The sequence below is a fragment of the Oncorhynchus mykiss genome, chromosome 20, assembly GCF_057628025.1.
Source record: "Oncorhynchus mykiss isolate SJ-2025 chromosome 20, ASM5762802v1, whole genome shotgun sequence".
NCBI lineage: Eukaryota > Metazoa > Chordata > Actinopteri > Salmoniformes > Salmonidae > Oncorhynchus > Oncorhynchus mykiss.
The window spans coordinates 5389497-5413515 of NC_143041.1; the positions used below are offsets into that span (position 1 = coordinate 5389497).

The window sequence follows — 24019 nt, forward strand, 5'->3', positions numbered from 1 at the left end:
CACTAACTAAGTTATTGCTTTGAGTCTAAAATGGGGAATTTAATTTGAATGGTTTGAATATGATTTTTTGTCCAATCTATTAAATAAAAGTCCAACTGATAAATGTTCTCCTGTCTCCTTACTACTCCTGGTCAGCCTATTGTCTGCGAATGTTGTTCCATTGTAACTACAAAGTCATTAAAATGTCACTTCATTTTACATTAAGTTGCTTGCTCCTGGGTAAGTACATTTTAAATACATGTATATTCGTTGTAACAACATTTTAATTACAGAGTTGGTGGATAAAGATTGTAAGTACAATGTAACTAAAAGGGTTATACCTAACATTCTCCTGTCTCCTAATGTTTAGCCTTTTGTCTACAAAGGTTGTTACATTGTAACTACATAGTAAATAATCCTTCTAGGTTTCACTTTACATTAAGTTGCTTGCTCCTGGGTAGGCACATGATAATTACAAATATATCTTATGTAACTTCATTGTTCTTACAAAACACTTGATTCAGCACAGTCTTTGAGCCAGGTCATAACATAGAAATAACGTGAATATTTAACGACCAGAAAAATACGTCTTTACTTAGTTTTAATCTGGTTATGTGACGTCTCCTCAAACTGAAACAGAGTTTTTCAACCGGAAAATAACGGCATTATGACTTTCTCTGCCAAATTTAACCCAAAGCCCCATGGGAATGAGCCTCGACGAGGAGGCTTACACATGATTCTCTGTGAAGTCTCCATCCATGTCTTAGAATCTGTATATATGGAGACAGCCCCCTCATTCCCCATGTCTTGAATAACTGACATCATCAGCCATGTACAGCATCTCCCGCTTTAAATACACAATCATGGAGTTGCATATTTAACTTAAGCCAGTCTGAGCTTCATTTCACTTTGTCACGGTGTCTTACCATTGAGAACCAATATCTTTGATGGGGATTGGACAAAAAGCGTTGAACATGGGAGGGGACTGGACAAAAAGTGTTAAACATGGGAATCCATTTGAAAACATTCCAGTGAGAAAAACTTGTTGAAATTCTGTATTTTCAACGGAAAAAAGTATGTAATTTCTGGGGCAGTACCATTAGCATAGGGTTGGTGTTCACGTCAAAATGGAGAAGTGTTGAGTCACCTAACTGAAAACGTCTCATGTTTTGATCACATTCTATGTTTCAATGCCAAACTGTAATTCAGACGGGCTTGTGACATCATTGACAGAGAACATTAATGGTTTCGATAAGGTATGCTGCATAAATAAACTCAAACCCTCTTTTTCATGACAAAATGTTTATTAATTAGTGATAAAACTTCCATTGCACCTTGTGTACTGCTACTAACTATACATTATTTGAAAAAATACAGTAGTATGCACTTGAATCAACTTTATAAACCAATAGGATATTTATGTCCTGGATATCAAATTCTTCATGAAATTGCAATAAAAGGGAAAGTAACCAAGAACGTTAAAGCAAAGACAAACATAGTGTAAATAGATACATGCAAGCATACACACTTACTCATACACACCCTAACTGAAGCACCGCAGCAACAGGTTATATATATATATATACAGTGGGGCAAAAAACGTATTTAGTCAGCCACCAATTGTGCAAGTTCTCCCACTTAAAAAGATGAGAGAGGCCTGTAATTTTCATCACAGGTACACTTCAACTATGACAGACAAAATGAGAGAAAAAAATCCTGAAAATCACATTGTAGCATTTATGGTGGAAAATAAGTATTTTCACAACTCTGTCTAAGAGCTGTACGGACAATTCCTTCGACCTCATGGCTTGCTTTTTACTCTGAAATGCCCTATCAACTGTGGGACATTATATAGACAGGTGTGTGCCTTTCTAAATCATGTCCAATCAATTAAATGTATGACAGGTGAAGTCCAATCAAGTTGTCTCAAGGATGATCAATGGAAACAGGATATACCTGAGCTCAATTTCTCATAGCAAAAGGTCTGAATGCTTAAGTAAATAAGGTATTTATATATTTTTTTCTATATACATTTGCTAACATTTCTAAAAACCTGTTTTTGCTTTGTCATTATGGGGTATTGTGTGTAGATTGATGAGGGGGGGGAAATGATGTAATCTCTTTTAGAATAAGGACGTAACGTAACAAAATATGGAAAAAATCAAGGGGTCTGAATACTTTCTAAATGCACTGTATAAATGGACTCACTTATGCCCTAAAATGAATGTGTTCATACGGGCAGAATAGTGTAGGTAAATAATTACAAATGTGCTGCATTAGTTGACATCCTTTAAGACGGAACAAATAAAACAGGGTTGGGCAAATAAATTAGAAAAAATGTAATCCATGAGCCTACAAAAACATTAATAAATAAAAAACGTGCACATGTAAAGAAAAGTTATTTCAACCTTGCAATAATCCATTTGCTTTCAGTTTGCTTTATAGAATCTAGTTATCAATACAATTAAACTAGGCCCATGATATTTCCTTGAATAGGCCTATCCTCCACACACACCCTGATTGGCTTTGGATAAGCAAATTATTAGATATTATGCACAGCTGTTTTCAGCAGCACACTAAATCTTTCTATCAATTGAAGGAGTATTAGGATATAGTGACTGGCACCAATAGTCTATTTAAAGTCTGTGTCAATAGGATACCGGTTGCATTTTTTCGATATGAAAAGGAGATTAAAATATGACTGGCCTGCACTGCACATAGGAAAGTGTCCAGACGACTGTGAGCTGATTGACCAGTAGGCTAGGTGTGAATGTTCTGAAAGCTGTATTCAAATCAATCATCTGAATACGAAAAGCACCTTTACTCCATATTTGTTTTACAAAACATGGATATGTTGCCCATGGTGATGCACATGACTAAAAAGCTTTTGCGTCCCCCACATTCAGCTGTGAAACAGGCCCATAGTCAAAGAGCCAATTCACAGAAGTGTAGTAAGCAACCATTCTTTTAATGACACTGATATCAAGTGCGTGGAGCCTGCAGGAGAAGAGATTCTTAATGCAGTAGCACTTTCCTGCAGTAAAATGACCAAATCATTCTCTGGTTGCCTCATGGGTGGAATGTTAGTAATATTTTTCATATTTCAGTCTTCTGTGATGAATATAAAGGTGTACTCTTTTTTTTAAGACCATAACCATGTATGTGAGGTGTATGCTTTCGTTTCAAAGTAGCTTTGATTAAGACTACCAAGAAACACTCTGTGACCCTGATTTAGCCCACTGCAGTAGATGGTTAATGTACAAGTCAAAGATATAGGTGAGGGGAAGGAAATCAAGTGCTCTCAGATTACTATTCAGCCACAGTGTGAATGCCATTATGTTACATGAGTGCCTCCTTTCATGCCATTTGAGGAGCTCATCTTTATACATATTTAGACTATGGTTTATACAAGGTAGCCTTTTGAGGCGGAGTTTCTTCAGCAGCAGCAATACATTCATGTATTGTCCGGCCAATTATAATGGTGCCGGGGGGGATGGCTGCTGTTTTACAGGCTCCTAATCAACAGGTGCTATTTTGTGTGTTTGTTCGCATTGTTTCTAACTTATTTCGTACATAATGTTACTGCTACTGTCACTTATGACCGAAAAGAGCTTCTGCCTATCAGAACAGAAATTACTCACCTCGAGCTGGACAAAGAGTCTTTCTTTAATGAGTCCGACACGAAGGATATACTGCTTCTCCGAGACCAGGCCCAAAACCCTGTCATTTGCGTGAAGAAAAGACAGAAATACAGGGGGCGGAGATCGAGGTGACTTGTGAGAATTCGTCGGCGAGTGGGTAACCCGCTTTTACCATCCGTTCTATTGGCCAATGTGCAATCACTGGAGAATAAACTGCATGATCTCCATTCGAGACTATCCTACCAACGGGACATTAAAAACTTTAATATCTTATGTTTCACCGAGTCGTGGCTGAACGACGATACATATAATATACAGATGGCTAGGTTTTCATTGCATCTGCAGGACAGAACAGCTATGTCTGGTAAGATGGGGGGTGCGGGTGTGTGTCTATTTGTTAATAACAGCTGGTGCGCGATGTCTAATATTAAAGAAGTAGAGTACCTCATGATAAGCTGTAGACCAAACTCTTTACCAATAGAGTTTTCATCTATATTTTTCGTAGCGGCCTATTAATACCACAAACCTATGCTGGCACTAAGACCACACTCAACGAGCTGTATAAGGCCATAAGCAAAAAATAAAATGCTCATGCAGAAGCGGCACTCCTAGTGGCCGGGGACATTCATGCAGGCAAACTTAAATCTGTTTTACCTCATTTCTACCAGCATGTCACATGTGCAACCAGAGGAAGACCACCTTTACTCCACACACAGAGACGCATACAAAGCTCTCTCGCCCTCCATTTGGAAAATCTGAATTATATCCTCCTGATTCCTGTTTACAAGCAAAAACTAAAGCAGGAAGTACCAGTGACTCGCTCAATATGGAAGTGGTCAGATGACGCGGATGCTACACTAGAGGACTGTTTTGCTTAGACTGGATTATGTTCCAGGATTCATACCTTGGCATTGAGGAGTATACCACCTCAGTCACCGGCTTCATCAATAAGTGCATTGACGACGTCGTCCCCACAGTGACCGTACATACATATCCCAACCAGAAGCCATGGATTACAGGCAACAACCGTAGCGAGCTAAAGGCTAAAACTGACACTTTTAATCCTACAACACTGACTCTGATGGTCGTCGGACGCGGCATGGCTTGCAAACTATTACGTACTAGAAAGGGAAACACAGCCACGAGCTACCCAATGACGCAAAACTTCCAGACGAGCTAAATGCCTTTTATGCTCGCTTCTAGGCAAGCAACACAGAAGCATGCATGAGAGCAGCAGCTGTTTCGGACTACTGTGTGATCACACCTTTAAATAGGTGAACATTCACAAGGCCACGGGGCAAAACGGAATACCAGGACGTGTACTCAGACTGACATTTTCAACCTCTCCCTAACCGAGTCTGTAATACCAACATGATTCAAGCAGACCACCATAGTCCCTGTCCCCAGAAAGTGAAGGTAACTTGCCTAAATGACTACTGCCCCATAGCACTCATGTCATTAGCAATGAAGTGCTTTGAAAGGCTGGTCATGGCTCACATCAACACCATCCTCCCGGAAACTGTAGACCCCCTCCAATTCGTATACCATCCCAACAGATCCACAGTTAACTCAATCTCAATTGCACTCCACACCGCCCTTTCCCACCTGGACAAAAGGAACACCTATGTGAGAATGGTGTTCCTTGACTATAGCTCAGCATTCAACACCATAGTGCCCACAAAGCTCATCACCAAACTAAGGACCCTGGGACTAAACACCTCCCTTTGCAACTGGATCCTGGACTATCTGACAGGCCACCCCCAGGTGGTAAGGGTAGGCAACAACACATCTGCCACGCTGATCCTCAACTAGGGGCCCCTCAGAGTTACTTGCTTATTCCCCTCTTGTACTCCTTTTTGCCCATGACTGCGTGGCCAAACATGACTCCAACACCATCATTAAGTTTGCTAATGACACAACAGTGGTAGGCTTGATCACCGACAACGATGATACAGCCTATAGGGAAGAGGTCAGAGACCTGGCAGTGTGGTGCCAGAACAACAACCTCTACCTCAACATGAGCAAGGAGCTGATCGTGGACTACAGGAAAAGGAGGGCCAAACACGCCCCCATTAACATCGACGGGGCTGTAGTGGAGCAGTTCGAGAGTTTCAAGTTCCTTGGTGTCCACATAACCAACAAACTATCATGGTCCAAACACACCAAGACAGTCGTGACGAGGGCACAACAAAACCTATTCTCCCTCAGGAGGCTGAAAAGATTTGGCATGGGTCCCCAGATCCTCAAAAAGTTCTACAGCTGCACTATCAAGAGCAGCCTGACCGGTTGTATCACCGCCTGGTATGGCAACTGCTCGGCATCTGACCGCTACAGAGGGAAGTGCGTACGACCCAGTACATCACTGGGGCCAAGCTTCCTGCCATCCAGGACCTATATACTAGGTGGTGTCAGAGGAAGGCCCAAACAATTGTCAAAGACTCCGGTCACCCAAGTCATAGACTGTTCTCTCTGATACCGCAAGGTAAGCGGTACCGGAGCACCAAGTCTAAGTCCAAAAGGCTCCTTAACAGCTTCTACCCCCAAGCCATAAGACTGCTGAATAATCAAATAGCCACCCGGACTATTTACATTGACACCACCCCCCCCCCCCCCTTTGTTTATACACAGCTGATCACTGCTTATTATCTATCTATGCATAGTCACTTTACCCCTTCCTACAAATTACCTTGACTAACTTGTACCCCCGCACATTGATTCAATACCGGTACCCCATGTATATAGCCTCGTCATTGTTATTTTAATGTGTTACTCTTTTTAAACTTTAGTTTATTTAGTAAATATTTTTTAAACTCTATTTCTTCAACTGCATTGTTGATCAAGGGCTTGTAAGTAAGCATTTCACGGTAAGGTCTACCTACGCCTATTGTATTTGGCAAATAAAATGTCATTTGATTTGATTGGGCACCAGCTCTCCGATGCCATCAGCCAGATAGAACAAATGCTAGAGCTGTTGTGAACACTCTATTTCATTTGATTTGATTGGGCACCAGCTCTCCGATGCCATCAGCCAGATAGAACAAATGCTAGAGCTGTTGTGAACACCATTTCATTTGCACACAAACAAAAAAAGCAGACTTACGTGTTCTGTAGCGGTGGTGAGGGCGTGTGGCGGGCCCTTTCGCAGAGCGTCCAGGTTTCCAGTGCCCGGTGGGCTTGGCTGGGGGAGATGGTGGAAAAGTTGGTGATAGTGCCTTGGTTGTGATGTTGGCAGTCGAAGTTGTGCTAGTAGCTTTGGAGGTTGGATCGGATCGCGAGTTTGGGGGGTCCTTATCCTTACGACCATTGGCTGTGCCGCCGACCCGAAGTACCGTGGTGCTGTGTGGGGTCACTTCTTTACCCCCAGGCGGGGGCAGTCGTGTGATGCGGGTGGTGGCGCCAGTCACGCGGGTGCCACTGCCAACCCAGTTGTGGAGGTGCGGGGCCGAGTGGTTGGAGGGCAACCCAAATTGAGTTCTCGGGGCTGGGACCGTGCCGTCGGCTGCTAGAGAGGTGGTGGAGACAAACGCGGTAGCGGTGTTCTTCGTAGTCGTGGTCATAGTGTCTGGTCGCTTGGGTGGAGCGCTGGGTTCAGAGAGAAAGATGGGGTCCTGCCCTATGCCCTTGGCATCCACTAGGTCCGTGGGCACATAGTCTTGAACGGAACCCACTACAATCCATTTGAGCAGCATGAGACTGAGGCCCAGGCCCACGAAGCCCATCACTAAGGGCACTGCGCACATCCAGGTCTGCTGCCGGTGCCACACCGAACAGGGCCCACAGCGGAGAGGCCCCGGAGCCTGAGGGGAGGCCGGTTCGCCCCCAGGCTCCTCCAGGGTCATGGCCCCCAGAGTGCTCGCTCCCGAGTGCTCACTCATCCTGCTGATGCCGTCAAAGGTCAAGGGTCAAACCGGGGACCCAATGACAAAAGGGCAGGAAGGAGGGAGGGGATGGGGCAAGGAACTGGGCATCATACCAATTCATCCACACAAAATTCCTACATTTATACCCACACACACATGGACACAAGACGGCACCCACAGACACATACAAGTAATTACAAGCCAAGCAGCTCACACGGATGCACATGTAAGCAAATATACACTCCCTCTGGCGCCAAGCTAACTAATTACACACACAAACAAACAAAGACACACTCATACGCACACAGGTTGGACACGGTCAGGTGAAAGTGCTGTCCGGCGGGGCAAGCCTCGCTGTAGTTAGGTGGAAATGAAATGACAGTAAATCCCAAGATGCTTCACTCTCCCTTGAGAAAAAATGCATAAGAAAAAGGCAGGCAGGAGGGTATTGATCCACGGTGTGGCAAGCTTCAGACCAGAGCTGTACATCCTGTGTGTGTCTGTCAATGAGAAACAGGCCAGGCAGGGCAGCAACCCTCCTCTACAGCTTTTTTTTACCGTGTTTTTTATGCTTCAGTCCAGGGGCTTCCTCTGCAGTCTTTTTCCCTGTTTTGGGTCAGCCTCAGCTTCCCCTCACTCCCAGACAGCCCGGTGCTTTAATGCTAGTAGCCGATGGTAATCTTACATGAAGAGAGCCAGTGGAACTGGATAGAGAGCGAGAGTGAGGGAGAGGATTTGTAGAGATGAGGCTGGCAGGGGGATGAAAGGGGGGGGGTTAAATCCAACTGATGTCCATCAAATGACTTTCCCCTCAGATCTCCCGGACTGTCCGTCTTTCTCCAGCTGTCTGTCCACCGCTTGTCATAGTGGTAGAAAAATTAAAGCCTTGGCTACTTGCTTGCTACCTCAGAACGCTACACTGGCGGCGGTGTTGAGAGCAGGAATGCGAGCGACAGAAAGGGAGGGAGAGAAAGAGCAAGAGAGAGGAAGAGGAGGAAGAAGGGAGGAGGGAGTGCTGCTCTGAAAAACTGATGTGGCTGCTGTTGTTGTTAGCTACAGACTGGGAGAAACACTCCACTGTGAGCAATGTGGGTTTCGCAGCACACAACCAGGACTGCAGACTAACAAACAACTACCCCATCCCTTCTCCGACACACTGCGTGTGTGCGTGTGAAAGCGATAGAGACCACACTGCCTTCCCTACACTGCTTGCACGTGTGTGCGTGTGAAAGCGATAGAGACCACACTGCCTTCCCTATCACCGTCAAATCTGAGAGCAAGAGAGAGAAAGAGAGAGGAGGCAGAGATCGTGGGAGAAAGCTCTGCAGCAGCAGAGACAAGGTGGCACTGCACAACACACTGTGCGGAGGAGAGAAGAGCTGCCACAGACACCCCTGGGAACAGAGAGAGGGGAGGAGGAGAAGGGGGGCAGTGCAGCGCTACATCTCCCCACAGGCAGTGAGAGAAACAAACCAAACATTGGGCTCATAATTTATGGGTGGGATAAATCCTTCCTTCAAACCTGATTTTTCGGCTCACAGTCGATGAAACGCTCATTTTACAGTTCCCATGAGACCCCGGTGCTAGGCAGATGCCTTATCTGCAGGGCTTTGCTGTTATTTCCCTATGACTGACTGTCTTGCAGTCGAGGAAGGAAGCGTAAAAATGTAGGCGGGTGAATGCAGTAATTATAAGGGTTTAAGTCTAAGTAGTCAGAAAAGTGGTGTGTGTGTGAGAGTATGAAAGAAAGTGTGTGGCAGAGTAGAGAAACAGAGAAAAAGATCAGCATGCAGAGCTTAAAGTTCGTAGAACACGTGACTTTTTTATGTGTTCATATCTTCTCCTATCCCCCCGCCTCCTAGTCTGGCGGTGTCTGGAAAGGCTCCTTGATTGATAATGAAGGGGGCTATGCTTTAATACTAATTGGTTCTCCTCTGTCTCTCACTAAAACACCCACATGGTCACAGCCCACGAGTACTGCATTTTGGCCCTTGGTTCTGCAACCAAACAATCACGTCCCAACAAATTCAAACACCACTAATTTAAAGATAATGGTTGATTTGCCTTGTATTTCAGTCAGACATTCCAACCTGCCTCTTACAGTCACATTACACTTATGAAAAAATATAAAATAAAAATAAATGACCAAAAATATGTGGACACCTGCTCGTCGAACATCTCATTCCAAAATCATGAGTATTAATATGGAGTTGGTCCCCCATTGCTGCTATAACAGCCTCCACTCTTCTGGGAAGGCTTTCCACTAGATGTTGGAACATTGCTGCAGGGACTTGATTCCATTCAGCAACAAGAGCATTAGTGAGGTCCCAAAGGCCTTCCCCAAACTGTTGCCACAAAGTTGGAAGCACAGAATTGTTAGAATGTCATTGTATGCTATAGCATTAAGATTTCCCTTCACTGGAACTAAGGGGCCTAACCAGAACCATGAAAAACAGCCCCAGATCATTAATTCCTCCTCCATCAAACTTTACAGTTGGTACTATGCATTAGGGCAGGTAGTGTTCTCCTGGCATCTGCCAAACCCAGATTCGTGCGTCGGACTGCCAGATGGTAAAGCGTGATTCATCACTACAGAGAATGTGTTTCCACTGCTCCAGAGTCCAATGGCGGCAATATTTACACCACTCCAGCCAACGCTTGCCATTGAGCATGGTGATGTTTGACTCGTGTGCGGCTGCTCGGCCATAAAAACTAATTTGATGAAGCTCCCGACGAACAGTTCTTATGCTGAAGTTGGGTGAGCCATTCTTACTAATCTACTGGAGAGCCAGTTCAGGTTTAAGTATAACTTCTTCTAACTTTTATATGACTGATTATTTTAGTTGAAGCTTTAATAGGGATAGGGGGCAGTATTCGGAAATTCGGATGAATGACGTGCCCAAAGTAAACTGCCTGTTACTCAGGCCCAGAAGCTAGGATTATGCATATAGCTGGTAGTATTGGATAGAAAACACTCTAAAGTTTCTAAAACTGTTAAAATAATGTCTGTGAGTATAACAGAACTGATATGGCAGGCGAAAACCCGAGGAGAATCCCTCCGGAATTTCTTTTTTTTTTAGGTCACCACCCATTGAAATGGCTGTCTACGGGAAAATCAAAGGAATACCTCCCAGATTGCAGTTCCTAGGGCTTCCACTAGATTTCAACAGTCTTCAGACAGAGTTTCAGGCTTGTTCTTTAAAAATTGAGCTAGAATTTGTAGTTTTTCGGCGCACGTGGATGAGGGCACGCACTTTGTTATTTATCTCGGGTAATCAACATACTATTCTCCGTCTTAAATTGTATCATTTATTTACATATTAGGGTACCTGAAGATTGATTAGGAACATTGTTTGACTTGTTTGGACAAAGTTTATTGGTAACTTTTGGGACTTTTCCTTTCTATGCATTTTGAATGAGGGAAACAGGTGGATTACTGAATCAAGCGCGTCAACTAAACTGACTTTTTTGGGATATAAATAGGACTTTATCGAACAAAACAACCATTTGTTATGTAGCTGCGACCCTTGGGATTGCAAACAGAGGAAGATCTTCAAAGGGGATTTATTTTATTGCTATTTCTGATATTCGTGACGCCTCTGCTTGTTTGGAAAATGTTTTTAATGCTTTTGTACGCGGGGCACTGTCCTCAGATAATCGAATGGTATGCTTTCGCCGTAAAGCCTTTTGAAATCTGACAAAGCGGCTGGATTAACAAGAAGTTAAGCTTTTAACTTCTTGGATATAGGGGGCGCTATTTTAATTTTTGGATGAAAAACGTTCCCGTTTTAAACAAGATATTTTGTCACGAAAAGATGCTCGACTATGCATATAATTGACAGCTTTGGAAAGAAAACACTCTGACGTTTCCAAAACTGCAAAGATATTGTCTGTGAGTGCCACAGAACTGATGTTACAGAAAAAAACCAGATAAAAATACAATCAGGAAGTGCCGCATTTTTTGAAATCGCCTCATGGCAATGACTCCTTATATGGCTGTGGAGGAGCTAGGAGTCAGCTTACCTTTTCCACGGTTTCCCCAAGGTGTCTGCAGCATTGTGACATATTTGTAGGCATATCATTGGAAGATTGACCATAAGAGACTACATTTACCAGGTGGTCGCTTGGTGTCCTCCGTCGCAATTATTGCGTAATCTCCAGCTGCAGTATTTTTCCGTTTTCTTCTGATGAGAAGGCAACTGCCACCACTGATAGATTATCGAATAGATATGTGAAAAACACCTTGAGGATTGATTCTAAACAACGTTTGCCATGTTTCTGTCGATATTATGGAGCTAATTTGGAAAAAAGTTTGGCGTTGTAAGTGACTGCATTTTCCAGTGTTTTTCTTTGCCAAACGTGATGAACAAAACGGAGCTATTTCGTCTACACAAATAATATTTTTGGAAAAAATGAACATTTGCTATCTAACTAACAGTCTCGTCATTGAAAACATCCAAAGTTCTTCAAAGGTAAATTATTTTATTTGAATGCTTTTCTTGTTTTTGTGAAAATGTTGCCTGCTGAATGCTATGCTAGGCTATCAATACTCTTACACAAATGCTTGTGTAGCTTTGGTTGAAAATCATATTTTGAAAATCTGAGATGACAGTGTTGTTAACAAAAGGCTAAGCTTGTGTTTGAATATATTTATTTCATTTCATTTGCGATTTTCATGAATAGGAAACGTTGCATTATGGTAATGAGCTTGAGGCTATGATTACACTCCCGGATACGGGATTGCTCGACGCTAGAGGTTAAACGATGTAAGACACTTGTATTTTCATGAATGCTAGCGCCCCACCTATCCAAGAGGTTTTAATGCTTTCATATTTAATATTTTTAACCCCCCCCAAACTCATATTCATTATATAAATATAAATAAATTATATAAATAAACACGTAAGTAAATAGGTAAACTGGGATATGACTAACTGTAATGGTTTTCTTCATCTGAAGGAGAGGCGGACCAAAATGCAGCGTGGTGGTTATTCATGTTTTTTTTATAAAGACAACTATACATGAAATAACTAACAAAACAAGAAATGTGAAAACTCAAATCAGCCCTATCTGGTGCAAACACGGAGACAGAAACAAATCACCCACCAAACACTCAAAGAATATGGCTGCCTAAATATGGTTCCCAATCAGAGACAACGATAAACACCTGCCTCTGATTGCGAACGACTCCAGACAGCCATGGATTTACCTAGAAAACCCTACTAAGCCACAAACCCAATACCTAACAAAAACACACCACATAAATAAACCCATGTCACACCCTGGCCTGACCAAAATAACAAAGAAAACACAAAATACTAAGACCAGGGTGTGACACTAACAAATTAATCAGGGTGATTTTTCAACAAATACACAGGTTTCCATAGGAGCAAGATCTTATCTATTTTTGCTACATTTCTGTTGTAATTTGTTGTAGTCAGTTCCTTTGTTTCTTTAGGGATAAGAATACCGAGTATGTCCACTTCACCATCAGACAATTTTATTGGTAAACTACACGGTAATGTAAAAGTATTTTTTTTAGCGATCCAATAAGTAATATGGTACACTTATCATAGTTCGGTTGTAATCCAGAGAGGTTAGAAAAAGTATCTACATTCTCTATGCAGGGATCCAGATTGCGGATTTAAGAGGACACCATTGTTTTTAAGCCCCTCTATATTACTGTTGGATAATATTTTAAGAGCTAACATTTTGATGGCCATAAAAAAATAGATATGCCAACAGTGGACAACCTTGTTTTACTCCTCTTAACATTTGAATACTTTCTTAGAAGTAGGCCTTATTTATTATTTTACACCTGGGGTTGCTATGTATAACTTTAACCCATTGTATAAGAGATTATCCTAAATTAGTCCAGGCATTTACAGTCCATATAAATTCGTCATACTTTATCAAAAGCCTTTTCAAAATCTGCTATGAATACCGGACCTGTTCTCCTAGATTTTTCATAGAGTTCTATTGTTTCAAGTACTATTCTTATACAGTATTATCTCCAATGTGTTGTCCATGTAAAAAAAACAGGATGAATAATATCCGACAACACCTTTCAATACTATGCACTATGAATTTGAAGTGTCACGAGGGGCCTCGTTTTTTTTAGATAAACTGGATCTTTATATTTACCACCTGGAGTTTTCCCTGGCCTAAAGGCTTCACTTGCATCAATAAGTTCCTCCTCTGTAACTTGGCCCTCACACAAGTCTTTCAGTAAAGCTGTTAATTTTACGCCATTATTCTAAAAAGATTCCTTACAGTTAGTGGAAATGGAGGATATTGAAAAGTAAACGTATGCTCAAATTACTTTGCTTCCTCTTTCAAAATATAATTTGGTGAATCATGGATGACTGCATTTGTAATAAGTAAATGTAAATTATTTTTTGTAGCATTTCTATGTTGAAGATTCAAAAATACTCTTTTGTATCCAAATCCGGCTTTAAACTTCTTCACAACAGTATCTCGGACCTGCCTGGTGTGTTCCTTGTTCTTCATGATGCTCTCTGCACTTTTAACGGACCTCTGAGACTATCACAGTGCAGGTGCATTTATACGGAGACTTGATTACACACAGGTGGATTGTATTTATCATCATTAGTCGTTTAGGTCAACATTGGATCATTCAGAGATCCTCACTGAACTTCTGGAGAGAGTTTGCTGCACTGAAAGTAAAGGGGCTGAATAATTTTGCACGCCCAATTTTTCAGTTTTTGATTTGTAAAAAAAGTTTGAAATGTCCAATAAATGTCGTTCCACTTCATGATTGTGTCCCACTTGTTGTTGATTCTTCACAAAAAAATACAGTTTTATATCTTTATGTTTGAAGCCTGAAATGTGGCAAAAGGTCGCAAAGTTCAAGGGGGCCGAATACTTTCGCAAGGCACTATATATATATATATATATATATATATATATATATATATATATATATATATATATATATATATATATATATATACAGTGGGGAGAACAAGTATTTGATACACTGCCGATTTTGCAGGTTTTCCTACTTACAAAGCATGTAGAGGTCTGTAATTTTTATCATAGGTACACTTCAACTGTGAGAGACGGAATCTAAAACAAAAATCCAGAAAATCACATTTTTTTTTGTAAATAATTTGCATTTTATTGCATGACATAAGTATTTGATACATCAGAAAAGCAGAACTTAATATTTGGTACAGAAACCTTTGTTTGCAATTACAGAGATCATACGTTTCCTGTAGTTCTTGACCAGGTTTGCACACACTGCAGCAGGGATTTTGGCCCACTCCTCCATACAGACCTTGAGATGCTTCTTACGGAGCCACTCCTTACTTGCCCTGGCTGTGTGTTTCGGGTCGTTTTAATGCTGGAAGACCCATCCACGACCCATCTTCAATGCTCTTACTGAGGGAAGGTGATTGTTAGCCAAGATCTCACGATACATGGCCCCATCAATCCTCCCCTCAGGAAACGTTTGGTACAAAATGCCTTGCAAAAAAAGTATTAATCCCCCTAGCATTTTTCCTATTTTGTTGCGTTACAACCAGTAATTTAAATAGACTTTTATTTAGATTTCATGTAATGGACATACACAAAATAGTCCAATTTGGTGAAGTGAAATGAAAAAGAGTCTTTTAACCTAAAGTTTTTAGGAGTGTATTTTGTAATTATCTATTGTATTTTTTTTATCAGTAGCCTATCAAGCGCCTTTGGAGGGTAGGAGGTATCACATCACCAAGGAGCAGCTTGAGTTCCTCATAGATTGTCATATGACCATCAGACAAATGGCAGATGTTCTCAATGTCGCACTCTGTGGTCAAGCGTCGCATGAGGTAAGTTATCGTAATTGAATAAAGCAATTGTAACACAAGAGGGAGATCTCTACATCCTCTCTAGATTTGATCACATTCCTGATTTATGTGTCTTTTTGTGTTATTTTTGTATTTAGTCATTTTCAGCTTTTCAGGTCCTACTCACTGTTGTCAGACGATCAGCTGGATGAGAGGATCAAAGAGCTGATATCAATGAAAACAGAATGGCGTCACTATAAGATAAAAAATGGTTTTGTAAAAAAAATGTATCTTGTTTGTTAGGTGGTAGATTATTATCCATGGTGCTGTGGATGGTTACAGCAGACTTGTTCTGAAGGCCTCTGACAACAACAGGAGTGCCACAGTCATGGAGTCATTTGAAGCAGCAATCACCAGCTATGGAGTACCATCCCGGGTGAGATGTGACAGGGTGGTGAAAACAACCATATCTGTGCCTTCATGGAGCAATTCAGGGGTGTGAGAGGGGAAGTGCCCTCAGAGGAAGGAGCACACAACCAGAGGATAGAGTGGCTGTAGCGGGGACGTCTGGCATGGAGTCTCCAACGTTTACCATGACCTGTTCACCTTCTTGAGAGACGGAGCAGTTCATCGACATCAACAATGAGGTGAACCTGTGGGCATTGCACTTTGTGTTCTTGCCACGGGTGAACAGAGACCTTGCTGTGTTTGCCAGTCAGTGGAACCACCATGGGCTGAGGACTGAACAACGGCAGTCACCTCTGCAGTTGTTCCGTCTCCGGTTCCCTGGCAATGCAGAGGACCAATCTGACAGCAGTAAGGGATTTGTTCGCCCCAAATTCAACCACTGGTGCCACAGCTCTTTATTGGTCGGAAGCGGTGATTGTGCCACAAATCCAGTTCACCATCAGCAACACACAGATGGAGCTGTTGCGGACAATAATTCCATTGGAAGGCCCCAGAGGCAGCCTGGGAGTTGACATTCTACAGAGGGTTATGGCAGTTTTTCTTCAGCGCCACTTGTTCCTACTCCAACCTGACTTACTACACCCCTTATACTCCCCTACTGGGATGAGGGATTGGACACTATCTTCAGCGCCACTCATTCCTTTGAATCAGTTTATTTTTATAATACTATTATACGTTATAATACTAACATTCCCCCTCTTTCACACACTGTATGATTTGGTCTCTAGAAAGGTACGACAGACATCTTCAACTCTAAACGGATGGGGACCAGAGTTTAGACACAGGTGGCCTTAACAAAAGTTAAGTACTTCCACATCCCAGTACGATTCTGTTTGGTCATATTTGGAGAAAGTCAGGTACTGTTAAGATATACGACCTATGGTTATTGCATTTTGCTCTGCGGCGCTTTAGCACAACATTCCATCTGCTGACACAATATTTGTCTTCCACTCAGTACAACACGACCCAGGAGAGGCCTACTGCAAGCACTGGATTGGAGCCTTCAGAGCATGCCTGCTGCGGGAGGACAACAGACATTTCTGAATGGGCATTATTAAAACAGAACTTACATTTTTGTAATGACCAAGTCAGGACTTTTATAAATTGTTAAAATAAAAAAAATGTGTGGAGCACACTTGATAGTTAAAAAACAACAACTATGAAGATAGGGATTTGGTGGTTCGGCCCCCATTACATTTTATATAATTGTGATTAACAGCAACTTATTACAGTTAGTAACACAACATTGTTGACACATTGGAGAGCTACTGTCTTGTAGGTTCACTCCAATCCTAATCTAGTGCACCTGATTTTAATAATTACCTGCTTAATAAGTTAATGAGGTTAGTTACAACTGAGGTTGAATTGAAAACCTACAGGAGGGTATCTCTCCAGGAACAGGGTTGGAGAGCCTAGGACTAATTGATCTAGTTCTTAGATCAATGCATTTGAAATTTCACTACAAAGGTGCAGTTCCCAGAAGTGGAGCTGTCACTTAATGCAGTGGATGGGAAGCCGTATTTCATGTCGTTCTAATTAAATGATAATGGCTGAAGTTAATTTGATGTCCTACATTAAGAACAAATTATCAGATTTGGATGAGTTGGCTGCAATATGGCAGCAGTACTTCAGTCAATATCAGCAAAGCATATTGGTTATTAGTGAAGTGTCAGTAAAGTGTTAAACAAAAAAAAAAAACTAAACCTTAACACGAAGAAAAGCAATATGGATTGTATAATTTAATTTTAATGATCATAAAGTGAACAATAACAGCCAATATGGAAATTCAGTGTATTTGGAAAGTATTCAGACCCCTTGACTTTTTCCACATTCTGTTACATTAGAGCATTATTCTAAAATCTATTAAATAATAAAACATGTAGTGTCATACCCAAGAAGAGCCTATGGGGAAATCGCTGACAAAGGTGCTTCAGCAAAGTACTGAGTAAAGGGTCATAAATGTCATATTTCCTTTTTTTATACATTTGCAAAAATGTCAACCTGTTTTTGCTTTGTCATTATGGGGTATTGTGTGAAGATTGATGAGGGTAAAACATTATTGTATCCATTTCTGAATAAGGCTGTAGCATAATAAAATGTGGAAAAAGTAAAGGGGTCTGAATACATTCCGAATGTACTGTACAAACAATACAGATGTAAGTAGATAAATGCTTAAATGTTGATGTCCAGTTACATTTTCAAACACTCAATTGCTACTGTAGTTTAGTGCTACAAGATACAATTGTAAAATCGTAAATCGTAAAAATGTTTTTATGCAACACCAAAATCTGGGGAATTCACAATACCGGAGGTCATGAATTCCCTAAAGGCATTGTAGGGGCTATGAAGAGGGAGTCTTAGTGTCACAGCACACGTGTTTGCCTCTAGGTACTTTTTATTCTGCTGCCTAGCGAGACGCCCTCGCGCTGTGTGGAGGAATTCGATGGTCGGGGTGTCCTCAAACCCAAGGGGTGTCACCACCGTTGCCCCAGTAGCAAACTCCAACACCATCGCCACTGTTAGAGGAGGACATTCTCCATCTGAGTACACAGCAAAACATTTCAATCACAAAATTGAATAATATACAGTTACCGATAAACTGGAACAATTTACTATTTTACCTTGCACCTCAGCCAGCCAGTTGTACCTGTGGCCGATGGTGTCGTTCTCCAAACATGGCCGGTTGCCGCCAGGTATGGAATAGGTTACTTTAAGCAGGTCCCACAGGTCCCTGGCAGTGGGAGGCTTTATGGAGTGCTCGGAAGCTGTCCGGATGGTTCCCCAATGCCTCGAGCAGCCCAAGAGAGTTGAGACCATATTTCAACCTGTTATGGTTTAGAGACAGTATGTATATTTAAAATAGGTGTTAATGACAATATAGTGATGTGTATTGATTTAGAGGGGGGTGGATTGATTAAAAAGGTAATGACAAGTACTTCACAAATTTATGACAGAGTTGACTTACTGCTCCAAGACCACCTTGGACAAATTGTTGAGCCACCAATTCAACCACACAATCCTTTTTTTGTAGGGGAACGAGCCTCCTCCTCCTGTCTTAATTTGTATTCATCTGGGGGAATGTTTTCCCCCCAAAAAGCTGCTCTCCTCCTGACCATAGGGCACTTTGATCTGCCAGACAGGATAAAGATACTGAGGTATGGAAACATGATTTAAATATTATAAAAAGTATCCTAATATAAAACAGGGAAACAGTCCATGATCTTTACATCAGTAAAATAACCTTCAATAAGTCTGTTTAATCACAAGATAGATTCCCACCTAGCTTACTTACAAAGCAAGCACTGTGCATTGCACTGTATCCTCATGTATTACAAGGATATATGGAAAATGTACCTATCCTGTTCAGCTGCCGGATGGTAGGGTCAGCGATGAGGCAAACCCTCATAGTTATCAGCCTGCTTCTCCCGGTTTGCCGCTTTTGGACTCCAGCATTATTCTGTCTCCTGAACGATTGAAATCTGACATGTGCAAACGTTATAAAAGTTACAATAATGACACTCAGCATAATCGATGCGCACCTCACGGTAGCTGTTGCAATCATTAGCTAGCTAACATTACTAGGTAGATGTGCCGATTAATGTTGATTTTGCCAGGTATTACCTAACCTAGCAAAATTAATCCTACATTTGAACCACCCGATCCTCCTGGGGTGGTTGTAAAGGTGGTTGCACTTGGCTGGCAAAACGTAAAAAGCAGTCTCATGTTTTCAAGGTTTGTTGGTGATGATGAATGAGAAGTTGTTCATATATTGATTGGCCAACATTTGCATATAGTTTACATATTGTTATTTGACGCGTCAAATAGTGTTATTTGACATGTATCTTTTTGGCACGCAAAGACCCAAAGGGCGTTCCATAGGTGCGTGCACATATATTCACCCCCTTTGCTTTGAAGCCCCTAAATAAGATCTGGTGCAACCAATTACCTTCAGAAGTCACATAATTAGTTAAATAAAGTCTACCTGTGTGCAATCTAAGTGTCACATGATCTCAGTATATATACACACCTGTTATGAAAGGCAACAGAGTCTGCAACACCATTAAGCAAGGGGCACCACCAAGCAAGCGACACCATGACGACCAAGGAGCTCTCCAAACAGGTCAGGGACAAAGTTGTGGAGAAGTACAGATCAGGGTTGGGTTATAAAAAAATATCTGAAACTTTGAACATCCCACAGAGCACCATTACATCCATTATTAAAAAATGGAAAGAATATGGCACCACAACAAACCTGCCAAGAGAGGGCCGTCCACCAAAACTCTGATTAATACCCCTGCAAGGAGGGTATTAATCAGAGAGGCAACAAAGTGACCAAAGATAACCCTGAAGGAGCTGCAAAGCTCCACAGTGGATATTGGAGTATCTGTCCATAGGACCACTTTAAGCCATACACTCCGCAGAGCTGGGCTTTACGGAAGAGTGGCCAGAAAAAAGAAATTTCTTAAAGAAAAAATAAGAAAACACGTTTGGTGTTTTCCAAAAGGCATGTGGGAGACTCCCCAAACATATGGAAGAAGGTACTCTGGTCAGATGAGACTAAAATTGAGCTTTTTGGCTATGTCTGACTCAAACCCATCACCTCTCATCACCATCCCCACAGTGAAGCATGGTGGCAGCATCATGCTGTGGGCATGTTTTTCATCGGCAGGGCCTTGAAACTGGTCAGAATTGAAGGAATGATGGATGGCGCTAAATACAGGGAAATTCCTGAGAGAAACCTGTTTCAGTCTTCCAGAGATTTGAGACGGGGATGGAGGTTCACCTTACATCAGGACAATTCAATTTCTAAGCTTACTGCTAAAGCAACACTCAAGTGGTTTAAGGGGAAACATTTAAATGTCTTGGAATGGCCTAGTCAAAGCCCAGACCTCAAACCAATTGAGAATCTGTACACCAGCGGAACCCATCCAACTTGAAGGAGATGGAACAGTTTTGCCTTGAAGAATGGGCAAAAACCCCAGTGGCTAGATGTGCCAAGCTTATAGACACATACCCCAAGAGACTTGCAGCTGTAATTGCTGAAAAAGGTGGCTCTACAAAGTATTCACTTTACGGGGGTGAATAGTTTTCAGTTTTTTGTCTTATTTCTTGTTTGTTTCACAATAAAAACATTTTTGCATCTTCAAAGTGGTAGGCATGTTGTGTAAATCAAATGATACAACCTGGAATTAAAATAGATTTTGGGGGGGTTTGTAAGGCAACAAAATGCCAAGAGGGGTGAATACTTTCACACGCCACTGCACACCATGAGTGGCCGAATGTAATTTGCTGGACCTTGGGACATCCCTACTCTAAAGCATAACCCTAACCTTAACCCTTACCCACCCTAACCTTACACATAACCAAATTAAATACCTAACCTTAACCATTTTAAATGTCAAAATTCAACTGGATAGGGATGTCCAAAAGAGGCGGAATAGCAAGGACCATATGTTTATCATCTGAGAGCTGTATCCATGAATACTGGTCAGGGGACACAAAATAAATGACTGGTGTAAGAGACGGTGGCCATATAAATAGGGAATTAGAACACTATCATGACACAGTGAGACTGACCATCAGATGCAGGCAACATCAGCAGAGTAAAATAAAAAGCAAATCATTTAAAAATGTATGCACACTAAGCTGTGCTTCACGACGGGTCTATTACCAGTGTGATCATATAGCCTACCTCAAATGCTGAAATATATATTTTTTTAAATGGCCCGAACAACAATGCATTGGCAGGTCAATTCAAACAAAGCAAATATGCAGTGATAATGTATTGGGCCTATATCTTACTGCACAAACCTCATTGCTCCAGTACAGCTGGTTAATGTTGCATAGGCTTATGTAGATCTCAGCTTGCATTTTGACTCAAAGTGATCTTGACTCAGAAAAGGTTGGTGACCACTGTTCTAGAGCTTTTCCTGTTAACACTATCAACGTTTCCCTTTACTGTGGCAATTGTGATCGAATCAACGCAATATTAGCCACTTTCAATGCAACACTGTCGTGATGTGACTTTCATTAATCTGATAATTTATTTATTCAATCCAATAACTGTTCAATTGTTACCCAATTAAATGAATCATGTAACAATGAATTAACTATATATTGATAACAGTTATATATTGATAACAGTCACTTATTAATCATTACCTCATATCAGAGACTAAAGTCCCTAGTGGACTGGCAAGATATGATGGCTTGTTACAACATAAATGGAGGGGGGGAGGGGGTAGAGAGGAAAATAACACTTATCATGGATACATTATAGGACATTAATCATATACCTTGCACACGAACCATCACCCATTTTGGGATAAGGATTTACGTGTGGATGTCTTTGTCCGTCGTCTATCTTTGTTGAAACCAATAAATCCTTCTATGGGGAAGGGATCGACAATGTCCTTAGTTGTTCTGGCATGTATGGGCTGTTTTCAAAGCAGATTTTAAGATGCACCAATTATTGTCTGAGATGGGATTTTCTCCTTCCCACCTCGTGTCTTTAGTCAGAGTTTGAAGCACTTTACATGCTTCAAAGTGAGGCTATCTTCACCTCGTGTCGAGGTTCCAAGTTTTAACCATTTACAACATGTAGCGATCACTCCACGCTTTTCTGGTCTCGTAGGTGAGGTTATCTTCTCATCTAGCACGGAGGTTGAGTGTTTCAACGTGTGGACAACGGTTTCGCGTCTTCTGGTATGCTATGTTAATTATTAGCCAGTCCTTTTAAGCATTCTGGTTGAAAAAGTGGTTCCATCACGCTGACAAGCTCTCTGACCTTATTTGGTGCGTGTCTAGTCACTGTGCATAGTTTAAATGAAAAACAATTCTCATTACAAAACTAAAATCACAATCATATCATAACAAAAATACCATCATCTTGAATCATATATTTTATACAACATTTAGATGTACACATGACAGAGAAATCAATACACTTTCCAAGTTACAGTATTTTCTTGTTACCATTCTTAATGTCATCACAAAATAATAAACAAACAATGTGACACAATTGTTCTTTAAATCCCCACTGACCATTCTTAACATTCATATCTTAGAAATATTGCTCCAATAGTAATAGTAATACTTTAGTAATACTGAAGAGTAAAACGGAGATTCACCTCCTGCCTAATTTATGACAGTGTTAAAGTGTCAAAACTGGCCCAGCCCCCTCCCCTCTTCTGTGGGAGAGAGGTGGTCTGGCTATCGTCATTGCTACACTGATCGGAGCCTTGGATCCTCACCCAGGAGGCATCCTATGACAGTGCCACGTTGAAATTCACTGAGCTCTTTGTAAGGTCAATTTTTGTCTATGGAGATTGCATGGCAGTGTGATCAGTTTTATACACCTGTTAGCAACCTGGCTCAAATAGCAAAATCCACTAATTTGAAGGGGTGTCCACATACTTTTGTATATGTAGTGTGTAGTAAGGATGGGGTACTGGTCTTTGTTAAACACTTCGCCATATTAGACTAAAAGATGTAAGGTAATTTTGCACAATATAAGCCATTAGTTGTTCAATCAACATATTTGCTGCTCCTTCAACCAACCCCGTTTTAAAAGCCTCCCTTCCTGTTTTACATTCAATGAGACCAACCAGAATAATTTCCTTTGCAAAATAGTCCCAGATTTTCATAAAACAGGGGCACACGTGGTCTCTCGTTTCTGCATCACCAAATTTTGCACAAGGCAAAAATTATTTGTTCAGTGCTGCAGGAGCAGGGGTGTAGTGCTGCCAGAGGCACTTGAGCTTCACTCTACTACTTCTCACAATAGTGCACATTTAGTCAAGTTAGATGAATGAACGTCTTGGAAGATCACATAATGATTCATTAGTATTCTACATAACAGAACCAAATATAAAAGCATAGTATATAACATTACTGTTACATAAAAAACACAAGTTCAGTAATTTCTTATGAGATTTTAGGATCTTTAGTTGAATAATCTTTTTCTTTTTGGGGAATTATTTTGTCAAAAAAAATTTGACAAAATTTGAGTGTACCCACTTCTCCAGGCACCACTACATAGGGCCAGTGGAAAGACGGCATTCACACAGCATGTTAAAGGTAAAGCAGTCCATGAACTCAGACATAATAAGCCAGTAGGTTCCACTCATGAGAATACAAAAACACAACCATTAAGCATTTAAATCTAAATGTACAACTATTACTTCCCATTGCAAAAAAAAATATTTCACGTTTAGCACACAAAGTAATTGGTGACCTAAAGTTTAAAGTGGAACTGCTTGCAGATATGAAACAGACAATC

The 24019-nt window shown here is 41.3% G+C and overlaps 1 protein-coding gene, 1 long non-coding RNA gene and 1 pseudogene across 2 annotated transcripts in view; 1 reads left to right on the forward strand and 2 right to left on the reverse strand.

The window, feature by feature from the left end:
- Positions 1–8858, reverse strand: part of LOC110498826 (pro-neuregulin-3, membrane-bound isoform-like) — a 303813-nt gene extending 294955 nt beyond the window's left edge. The window contains exon 1 of the mRNA XM_021575470.3: positions 6721–8858. Within this exon, the coding sequence (XP_021431145.3) occupies positions 6721–7495 (775 nt within the window). The 5' untranslated portion in view covers positions 7496–8858. The remainder of the gene's footprint in view (positions 1–6720) is intronic.
- A 6406-nt stretch (positions 8859–15264) lies between these two features.
- Positions 15265–16782, forward strand: LOC149973632 (uncharacterized; annotated as a pseudogene).
- A 131-nt stretch (positions 16783–16913) lies between these two features.
- Positions 16914–20031, reverse strand: LOC118942029 (uncharacterized). Its single transcript, XR_005037902.2, has 4 exons — positions 19093–20031; positions 18704–18867; positions 18386–18563; positions 16914–18278 (listed from the first exon to the last, which is right to left on the reverse strand). It is a non-coding gene; the product is annotated as an uncharacterized LOC118942029 (long non-coding RNA).
- Between the last annotated feature and the right edge of the window lie 3988 nt (positions 20032–24019).